At 41.0% G+C, this 10686-nt stretch overlaps 1 protein-coding gene across 2 annotated transcripts; it reads left to right on the forward strand.

Annotated features, from left to right (window-relative positions):
• The first annotated feature begins 35 nt into the window (after window positions 1–35).
• LOC110839178 (coiled-coil domain-containing protein 149) lies at window positions 36–8725 on the forward strand. 2 transcript variants are annotated; one of them, XM_087353683.1, is made up of 11 exons: window positions 36–685; window positions 775–933; window positions 1277–1438; window positions 1993–2109; window positions 2250–2422; window positions 3485–3557; window positions 4946–5027; window positions 6287–6431; window positions 7186–7385; window positions 7873–8055; window positions 8549–8725. In XM_087353683.1, the coding sequence occupies exons 1-11, from the start codon at window positions 626–628 to the stop codon at window positions 8680–8682; spliced, it is 1488 nt and encodes a 495-aa protein (XP_087209809.1). In that variant the 5' UTR covers window positions 36–625; the 3' UTR covers window positions 8683–8725. The 2 variants fall into 2 exon arrangements, with proteins under 2 accessions (XP_087209809.1, XP_087209810.1); XM_087353684.1 differs by lacking the exon at window positions 4946–5027 and having other exon boundaries at window positions 38–685; window positions 6292–6431.
• Window positions 8726–10686: the final 1961 nt, after the last annotated feature.

Below are 10686 nucleotides of genomic sequence, written 5' to 3' on the forward strand. Positions count from 1 at the left end.
AATAAACAGAGGTTACTAAATGCCACAGATAAAAGACTAGAAGTGTCGAAGACAACTGATGTAGAGAAATATCGATGTTATTAATTTGGCAAGTTTCGTTTTAGGTAGAAGGTCGTCACAATTTGGAACATAATAAGTGTTCTGTTTGTTACGTGAGATCAAAATATGTATTTTTACATCATCCCTAAACCGTAGATTGAACCTGTTTTTATTTAAGCTTGAATAACTAGTCTTGGCTCTCTGTGCTTTCAGCTACACAGCTGTCTTCAGAGTAATAAAAGCAATGCCATACAAATTTTTCTTATTGCCTGCAAATTTTTGTATATTAACGGTGCTACAGTTTGAATAATGAGTTTTTAAACGCTTTGACATAATTCTTTTTATCATAGACCAATATTAACAGGCATAATGCAATATATATATAAAAGCAATATGAAGAGTTTAAAATCGTCCAATTTTTTGACGCTTGGCATTCCTGAGGAGTTTAGTCCCTGCTTTAAAAGTAGGTAAATGAGAGGTTATGCATCTGTTATCAATTTGAAAATCAACTAGACAGATTATGTCTTATTAATACGTAGCCACACATGTCTGTTTTTGTGTTGTGAATGATCGGTGCTTCTGAGTCATGGCGAATGCTCCTGGAAATGTAGGCTTTGAGGAGTACGTCGATAATTTCTTGGCTGAGGTACGTAGTTGGACAAATACTGTTGAACAATTTTATACATGAGTTAAGACGACGTTTGTAACCGTTTTGCATTTTCCACTTTGTAACAGAACTCAGCCCTGCGTCGTAAACTTCAAAGCAAATCCGAGGCTTTGCTAATTCTGAGTAAGGATCTTGACCAATGTCGCACTGAACGAGATCAGTTCAAGTTAATGGCAGAACAGCTTCAGGACCGATATTCCATGCTGAAGAAGAAATCGCACGATATGGTTAATAGACGATAAGCTACAGTTATTTGTTTATAAGTTATTCTAAATTAACATCAAGATAATGTGGTATTTTATGACTGCTATGTGCAGCAGAACATTTATAGACATGATGGCGAAATAATGTAGCTTTGCAATTGTAGTGAAAATGTTTCAGATTGCCTGTAACTACGATGTTAGGTTGTATAACTCTTATGCTAGCACAAAGTAGGATGCCAGAAATTTCAGTTTTATGTTTGAGGGCTCATGTCAGTTATCAAGTTTAAGTCACAGAAATTATTAACATTGTTGAGTGTGCTTTCTCCTAGTGAATTATCACGATTTCACTTTTATTTTCTTCTTGTAGGGTTTCAATTACATGATGTTCTATCCTGATGGTGTGGACTCTAGCAGATGTGGCAAAAGTCTGGCGCAAGTTTTAGGAGAAAGCACAGAACAGAACAAGGCTCTGAGGATTGAGCTGGAGGATCTACGACAGAAACTCCGTGATGCACATGGGGATATCAAGGTAAACCAGCTCTGACTATGTTTATTATAACTATTATAGTTATGATTCATATTTAAGAAGTTATGATGTGTAAATGTTGTGAACAGTAAAATAATGAAATGTCCAATTTTACAAATTATTTTTTTGTCTTGTTTCATAAGTCAATATGTGATAACTTTAGAAAATTGTGGGACAGTAGCTTTACCTTAAATACAGTCACTAAGACACTCTCAGATGCAGCTGCTAAAGAACAGAACTCATTGTTTAATACATTACTGTATTGAAGTATATGCTGCATATGTAAAGATAAGATTTTATTGTTGGAGATAATCACCTCTAACCCAGATGTTATAATTTTAATGCCTGTAGTTTATGAGGCTGAGTGTAATCTTAACCTAATCTGGGATGAGATGATCTTTATGTTCTGTTAAACTTCAACCCTCCATCCCACCACATCAAAGTGATCCTATGAGGATAAGAGTGATCTTGATCTATTCTGATTGTGAACTCGCAAGTGCCTGACCAGTGCTCCTGAATACTTTGTAATATACTGTCATGTTGACTGCCCTGTCCAGGTGCTACGTCTAAGTCTAGGACAGCAGCGTCCTGGCACAAATGTGGGAGAGAATCAGGCATTCCCTGCACATCAGAGGGAAGAATTGGTTCAGCAGTTGGAAACACTGAGTTTGAAGGTACTGAGTCTCAAATTTGAATCAGAATTTAATATTGTTACACATGCGGTACCTGACGGCGATGAAGTGACACAAATCGGCAAGTGTGCACGCACAGCGCAGTCTTCATTTGCCAGGTGTCAAATTGTGTTGTGTTACAGTGCACGCAGATGAGGACTGACCTACAGGCAGTGCTGGATGAGAAGGAGGAGCTGGTCACAGAACGGGATGCGTACAAGTGTAAAGTTCATCGTCTGAACCACGAACTAAACGCTTTGTTGAAGGGAGACAGTAAGAAACTGGTTGACGTTGATTCACTGGTCATGGAGAACAGGTACTGTCATGTTGGTAGCAGTAAGACTGCAGAATGCAAGGAAGAGAGTGGGGTGTGGGCACGTTATGTTTTTTCTCCTTCCTCTTGATGTGAAATTTAAACAGACGTTGCTTATAATTTGTTAGAAAGTCAACAAATGCTGTTATAGGAGATAGTAAGAAAATCTTTGTAGTTTTATATAGAATAATAAGATAAATTCCTTCAAAAATTTAACCAAATTTAGGTAATTGACAACAACAAATAAGGAGATATTTAGGGATAAATGAATAGAACATTGTGCTGCTGGCAGCGAATGCCTCCAGTTTTGGTAAATCAGCCTTTCCGCATTCTCCCCTTGAATTCCAGTAGTTTTATGTAAAAGTGAAGAGAAATAAGATTTTCATGTGCGTAGCTGAAAAACGTCTGAGGAGGATAGTTGGAGATGAGAGAGGAGAAGTAGCACGTAAATTGAAGGGTGTGTGTTGTTTGTAGTGTTCATGTGACAATTGATGGGGTTGTTAAATTAAAGAGGTTTAGATGGGCTGAACATGTAGCTTACACGGGAATGAAGAATTACATATCACATTCCTCAGTGATGTGTTAAAACTCATGGTACATGTCAAGCGTGTTTTATGACATTTTACTTATGGTCATCGCCATAACCTTCAAGATGAGAGTCATTCTGGTTAGCATATAAAGTCACCCTAAATGACCATCCATCCATCCAATGGCTCTACAGCCCACATCGGGCCTTAGCCTCCTCGAGATTTCTCAACAATTGATTTTTACGGGGTGGGCTGTCGGCCACACGCCCAATCAGAACCGATGGAGCTGTTTGAGACACCTTTCGTCTGGGCCCTAAGCGTTGACCTGTCCGGCACGGTTGGACCTATCAGTAGCTAAGATACCGCCGGCATAGCTCTCCGCTTCAAACAGGGCACGCAATCTCTCCGCCACGTAAAGGCAGTGTCTCAAGGAAAAGTCCTAAATGACCACCCAGTCCATTTTGTAAAGAAACACCGAAGGTTAAGAAATTATGGAAGTAAGAACAGTTACATGAATTTTGTTTTTGTCATGTTGCAGGTATTTGAAGGAGAGACTTCAGCAAGCAGAGGAAGAGAAAGACATGTCAAACCAAGCTCTCTCTAAGTATAAGGTAATATAGTGATCAGTTTTGAGTGGTGGGTCACACATGAAAGTGATACACGTGTTTTTTTGTAATATTTTTTTTTTTTTTTTTTTTTTCAAAATATCTCATATGAGGCAGATCATTTATCTCAATTGAGTTCTCAGCTTTTGCTTGAAACATTTTTCTCTGGTAGTGAAATCACGCGATTCTCCTCACGTTCTTCTTCAGCTTTGGCTTATGTAACTTTTGAGTTTGATGTGCAGGGACTTTACAACCGCGTGCAGAAATGCTCTGGGCCCCTGTGGCCTTCTAACGAGTGGGTGTTGGGAGCTCTCTGTCTGTTTGGAGTAAAGTTGTTATGTTGTGAAGCTGATTTTCTAAAGATACTTGAGTGATAATAATAATAATAATTATAATAAAGGTTTCTGGGCCTCAAATTTCAGATAATTATTCCATATACGAATCTACGTTGCTGGTATTAGAATCTGTTTCACTGCTTCATTTCCTGTTTACGTTAACCAGTTGTGAGATCCGAATTATTTACTTGTGTTTTGTAAATGCTGCATACTTGATGCTGTTGACATATTTCATGTTTGAGAACAATATGACAGTGCCCTGTCTCATTTTTGTTCTTGCTCTCATTCCCACCAGGCAAGTATTGCGTACTTCCTCATGTAGATCACATCCCATCTGCCAATTCTTAAGTCACCAAGTGCCCTGTGATGTGAGCCGGGATAGCTCAGTCGGTATAGTGACTGGCTGCAGACTGGACGACCGGGGTTTGACCCCCGACGGGGGCAGAGGATCTTTCCTCTAGCCTCTGCGTCCAGACCGGCTATGGGGCCCACCCAGCCTCCTATCCAATGGGTACCGGGGTCCTTTCCGGGGGTAAAGCACGGCCGGGGCATGATGCTGACCACTCACCCCAACCTGGTACCGAGGTCAAGAAAGAGTAGGAGCTATACCGCCACTCCCCCCAAGCGCCTACATGGCGTGTAGTGGGATAGCTTTACTTTTTAAGTGCCCTGTGATATATAAAAATTTCCCGTACCTTGATCTCCAGCTTTGCAATTCAAGGTTGGCCTACCTTTAAATTTCTGGGCCATTTTGGTATCAGTATATTCCAATATTGTTTCGTATCCACAGATTATTGTGTATTTTTAATGTTATGGATTAATTTCATGAGACAAGGCCCTTTTTGGGAAACTATCATTCAGTTAGTCAATGAATTTGACATCTTTTATGATACTCAGATTTCTTATTGTCGTGATTCATCACAGGTGAAGAGAGAAAGTTATAAACTCATTATGCAGTTTTCTCAATCTTCCTGTTACTTCCTCCCTCTTACGTCCCGGCAGTCTGTGTTCTAACGACTAACACGTAGTAAGTGGCCGTATGTTTGTGTGTACTAACAGAGCATGCTAGACAAGAAGCGCAGCAAGGGCACCGTTAAGCTTGGCACTAACAACACTGGCATGGTCATGTCTCACAAACAGGGTGAGTTGTGAAGTTCTTTGTGGGTAGGAATGTGTGAAATCTTGCGTGACTAATCGAGTTCAAGTTCACAGTAAAGCTTCATTTGTACACATGAGGAATTATTCACTGGTTGAGGACATTATGATGAAATGTTATATCGGTCGCCAATACGAACCGTCATTTAACCTCAATTGAACAGTTTGCAATTCCTTTTACATGACCGGTGTACGTAAGCGGTTAAATATTTGTAAAAAAACCTTAATATTTGAATTGAAATATAAAGTAATACTCGTTGAATCAAGTACAGACCGTAGTTATATGATGTTAGAACCTCACGATCTTGTTGTTAATTTGGCATTAGATAATATATGCCGTCCAGTGTCATTTAGTGGATCATACCCAAGTCCTCTCTAGCACAACGTTATCCTACAAAATATTACCGCGTGGACTTGGGCATTTTGTGTCGGCAGTGGTCGTGTGGGTTGTGACACAATGTGGACTTGTAAGTGGATACCAACATTTGTGAAGAACTTTGTTTCACATGGTGTCATAGCCTGGAAGACCACCATCTATCCCAGTGGTCCCCAACCTTTTTGTGCCTACAGGCACATTTGAGAGTTTATGAGATCGTGGCGGGCACAAAGCCAAATTTTCTTTTCTCCGGACAAATAAGATATGGACACCAAACAACACGACGTTTAATGATACAAGAAACCACGCAATTAAAAATACAATTATTATTACTCAAGTGGGAAGTTAGTGTGATGTTTGGCGCTGCATTTCATCAGCCAGTTTTTCAAATTTGGGAGTGTAGGATGATGTTGCTGCTCGCAAACAATCGTCAAGATGGGCGTCGTTAAGTCGAGATCTGCGCTTTGATTTTATGAGGTTCGTGGTTGAACGGCCTTCATTATTCAGTATAACCTCTTTCCGTAACAACACGGGCACCCAAAAAAAAGCCTTGGCGGGCGCCATGGCGCCCGCAGGGCACCACGTTGGGGACCACTGATCTACATCATCACTGACGTGAATGTGATACAGCATTTTAGATAATGTTTGTGGCTGTTTACTGCAGAGCGTAAAACATAAATCACTGATGCTGTTATTTCAGGATGTGTATTTTACCATATTGCCTTTGGATTCAGAGTATCCGTCATAATAGAAAGTTTAGTTTCTAAATTAAGAATCTGAGTGTTTGATAATGGTGGAAAATATCTTCAGGTACTCTTCTGTTCTTATACTTTGGTTATTTGATTTTAAAGAAGTCTGTTAATTTGTAGTGCAGCAGCTGCTTGAACGAGGCACATCAGCACAGTTGCCCAATACTGCTGCCACCCTGTCAGACTTGAAATCACTATGTCTTGCTTTACTGGAGGCTCTCGGAGATAAGGTTCTTGCACTAGCTCATCAGAAGAAAGCAAACAGGTGAGAGGCATTTCATGCCAGTTACTGAACCAAACTCTTTATTTAATTTAAAATAAAGAAGGAATGTGGCCTAGAAAACTCCTTTTGCTACATGTCGGCAATTCTTCACTGCAGGATACGCCACATTCACATTACTGCAGAGTACTCAAATTAATATTAAATCACTTAGCCTACAGTTGACACCTGGCTTCATGTTTCTTATCTTGTTTCCAAAAATGAAGGTTTGCCTTCAAGATAATAAATTTTCAAGCCCTGAAAATGGATGGCGCTAAAGCTCCGTGCCTATACCCGGCCGCCGGAAGGCAAGGCCGTTACGCTGAAGCCCCGGGGAGTAGGAGGGCGCGACGGTGTGCGCGGAAGGGTCCGGGCACGAGCCCGCCCATTGCCGCCGCAGTACTGTAAAATGATAAATAGAACGGTGGCATTTGCTTTCAGAGTTGGTTCAGGAGAATGAACTTAGAACGAAATGAGGAGACGGGTGTGCTTAGAACTGTTTTTGTCGCAATTAAGATATTACTTAGATTCTTTGTTGGTGTCTGCAGAAATAAAAACATTTTCCAACAAAGCCCGGATGTGAGCTCCACTCCGTGTGACCCTAGAAAGATGCTGCATATGTACCATAAGTAGACTTATAAGAAGAAGCATTATAGGAACACCACAGTGGTTTAGTGGTTAGTGCACTGTACTAGTTTTAATTCCCACAACTATTATAGTTACAAATTTAGTCATGTCCTAAAACTGAGTTGGTCCGTAGGATACTGGCGAGTCGCATCTCTGACTTAGAACTGGCGGCACAAAGTGGGCGAGTGGCAGCTTTCCCGTCACAGTTGCTTCTGGAAGGCTATGCCAGCTCTGAAGTGGACCGGGAAGTCGGTCACATCGTGTCCGCGGAGCGTCTCGATGGATCGGATTCGGAGGGAGAGTGCATCACCAGCATACATCTTAACACTCGGCGTGAGTCGGCACTTTGTGGCACAGATGGTGTTTTAAGTCTGTAATGATATGGAATTTTGTTGGGAATTCTGAAATGCAACCACATGGAGTCATAAAGACAGTCAGGTTCCAAATAGGGTAGAACATTTCTTTACTGGCTGAGAGCTATTAATTTATTCATATTTCGGAGGTCCCTGGTTCAAATCTTAGCCTGAAGACTAGGTATTCTGACAGCTTTTTTGTGGTTTTCCTCAGTCCCTGCAGGCAGATGTATGGATTGTACCTTAAATTAGGCCGCAACTGCTTCCTTCCACATCCTTTCCAATTAATTGTTCATTAACTATCCTATCATTTTACACTGTATTAAATAAATAAATAAGCTTAGCAGGGACTCTGCCCCCTAGAGATATTTAGTTTATTGTTTTGTTAATCACTTTCTGTGGCCATCGTGGCTTGCAAGATGGTGGTTTTGTGTTGAATTAAATTATTGTATTGTGTGTAATTTCAGACCCAGAGGGTGCTCCTGCGGCAACAGAGATAAATCCAGGCGGCAGTCAAAGTGATGTCACGTCAACTGACAGAGTTGAAGTGTCGAAAGCGCCGTCCGTGTCCAGACCGTCAGTGAAGGACCATACAGTTACTGCAGGGCGCGAATCATGGCAGCATCTGTCGGGCAGACATACAGTCAGGGGTAAGTGCATCAGAAGAAATAGTCATAAGACCTCACAGCAATGAAGATGTCAGTGGCGGTATTCTGGGACGTGGTCTTGTATGTTGGGTGTCTTGACAGTGTGTGAGGTGGGAGATGTGACATGCCTGCCTCATCAGCGTGTCAAGTATGGACGCGTCGAATTTTGCGTCATCATAGCAAAGTCACAATGCCTCTGTGGTTTCAATGATTCCAGTTTACCTTTGAAAGTTCTTTCAGAAGCTGTTATCATTATCATAAATAGTAAAGGTGCTGGATCTGAAAGTCGGCGAAACATATCGTTAATCCGAAGCCAATGAATGTTATATAAGTTACAATATTGACTACAGTTAACCTAACCTAACCTAACCTTACTGCTAGGACTATTAAAACAGGCATATGCAAATCATAGAAGTTTTTGGAATTTAAATTTTTTTCCTGTCTTAATAAAATTGGGTTTCAGGGATTGGTAAGACAGTAATTCTAACATTTATAGGCCCATACGTGGAAGATGCCGTCTCTCGCCAGACGTGCGTACCAGGACAAGATGACGGTCTACCCCCACAGCTCCAGCATCTCGTGCAGAAGGCTTTGAATGAGATGAAGCAGGAAGCCAAAAACGGATGCTAACAGCGTCGATTTATTTTACGTCAATAAACTACCTGAGAACCTACAGATTTGTGCAAGAAATTAATTTGTACCTTTTGGGTATTACAGAGAGATTTTGGCCGCTAAGCCGGGGCACGGCTCCTCTGTCACGAGCGAATGCCGTGTCGGTTGCCGCCTGTCTTAGTACGTAAGAGTAGGCGATAGTGCGATTACAGCGAAGTTTATTTACCTTTTTTTTTTTTACAGGATATGTTAAAAAAAATTCCCCCTTAGCTTATAGCATTCTGCATAAATTTTAAAACAGATTTGTGGATCACGTGCTATGCACACGTTAGAGACGGAGGAGTCCAGACTGACTTGAGTCATGCTCCAGTTTAACGTCTGTCACCAGATTTGATTGTTCATTCTGGCTTTGTCATCTAATTACTTTTATATGCTTCTGTAACTGTAAACCTGAGTGAAAAGCCAAAGGTAGTTGAAAGAGGCGTTTTACGTTAACAGCGGACATGGCGAACCTTGATAGTACCTTTGATCACTTATTTAACTTCTCTCACATCGCAGGGCAAGCCGTAGGAAGGGAGCGACCGCGGGGTGATAGAGGAACCAGGTACTTGTATTTCATTGTTCCACTTGTTCGTTTATGTATTCTGATGTTTCACATCCTTGGCTTTTACTGTGAAGAATCTGTAAAATGTAAATAAATTGTAATTTTAAAGAAAGCGGCATTACGACTAAGCACCTGGTGGGGTCAAGGACCTGCCACAACAGTTCTCTGCAAGATACTCTGCTCTTAAAACCACACGGACACATTGTAAGGATGGCCAAGGAACGAATGGCAAAAAATACGAGGGCGTTTCAAAAAGTAACAGCAAATTAAGTATTTTGAGATATATAATTTAATTGGAGATACAAATGATATGTCATTTTTCTACATAATCACCGTTGCACCAACTTCTTTATTCCATCAGAAAAAAATGTTTTTGGTTGTGCCTTCAGCCAGGAATGCTCCGCTTCTTTGACCTCGTCGTCATTCCCAAATCTTCGTCCTCTCAAAGCGTCCTTCAGGGGGTCCAAACACATGATAATCAGAGGGAGCAAGGTCAGGGCGGGAAGATCTGAAATCTCAATCTCCGAATGGTGTGAGGGCGCGCGTTATCATGGACGACCGGAGCGTCGGTCATCACAGATTGATGTTCGCCCATTTTTAAACGCGTCTACCCACTCGTACACTCTTCTCTCGCCAATGCAGGCATCTCCATACCGTCGCAGCATTCTTCTATGAATTTGACGAGGGTTTCACACCCTCGGACCACAAAAATCTGATGATTGCTCGCTGCTTCTCAACGGTGCAAGCAGCTAAGGGCGCCGCTTTAGCGAGATGGGAAATTCATTAATTATCTTGGAATAACGTAAGGGAATATTACTTTGACAGGCTGAGAATGAATGACAGGTTATTATTAAACACAAAGTGTCGGAGGGAACACTCGATTCACCTGCCTCATGACTGGGAGTAATTGTGGGATCAAATGAACACAAAAATTAACCTTCGAGTTCCACAAAATGTGGGAAATTTCAGGACTAGCACAGCAAATGTTGACTTCTCAGGAGTATTTTGCACCTTGAAATTACATAAACAATGGTGGACACATATCAGAGGGCATCGCTATCACCAAAATTCTGTAATGAAGATAGGATCTCATTTGTTTTATGTTTTCAGAGCAGTGATTGTTATTGGACACGGCATAAGTCACTGTAATTTTAAATACGTAAAGCAGTGCGACACTTCATCTCATTAAGCTTTTGAAGCCAGGAATGAGCTGCGTTGAATGTTGAAAGTTTATCCCATGTTTGCCGTTACTTTGGATAGTTGTCAGCATTTGACTTGGTTCAAAATTGTTCAAAATTTGATCATGGCATTTCTCCTTGTTTGCAAGCAAAACATCGTCCCTGACATAGAGAGAAGAAAAACTGTTGAAGGTAAGTGGATTTGTTAATTAATATCCATTGTATTACTTGAAATTGAGA

The sequence above is a fragment of the Zootermopsis nevadensis genome, unplaced genomic scaffold (genome assembly GCF_977971745.1).
Source record: "Zootermopsis nevadensis isolate Lab colony 2312 unplaced genomic scaffold, Znev_1.0 Znev_ptg000022l, whole genome shotgun sequence".
Classification (NCBI taxonomy): Eukaryota; Metazoa; Arthropoda; class Insecta; order Blattodea; family Termopsidae; genus Zootermopsis; species Zootermopsis nevadensis.

Excerpts from the sequence above, each read along its gene's own strand:
- LOC110839178 (XM_087353683.1), top strand. The coding sequence starts at position 626 with ATGGCGAATGCTCCTGGAAATGTAGGCTTTGAGGAGTACGTCGATAAT. Across the intron at positions 1,439-1,992 it reads ATGCACATGGGGATATCAAG|GTGCTACGTCTAAGTCTAGG; the intron begins GTAAACCAGCTC and ends TGCCCTGTCCAG. Across the intron at positions 3,558-4,945 it reads AAGCTCTCTCTAAGTATAAG|AGCATGCTAGACAAGAAGCG; the intron begins GTAATATAGTGA and ends GTGTACTAACAG.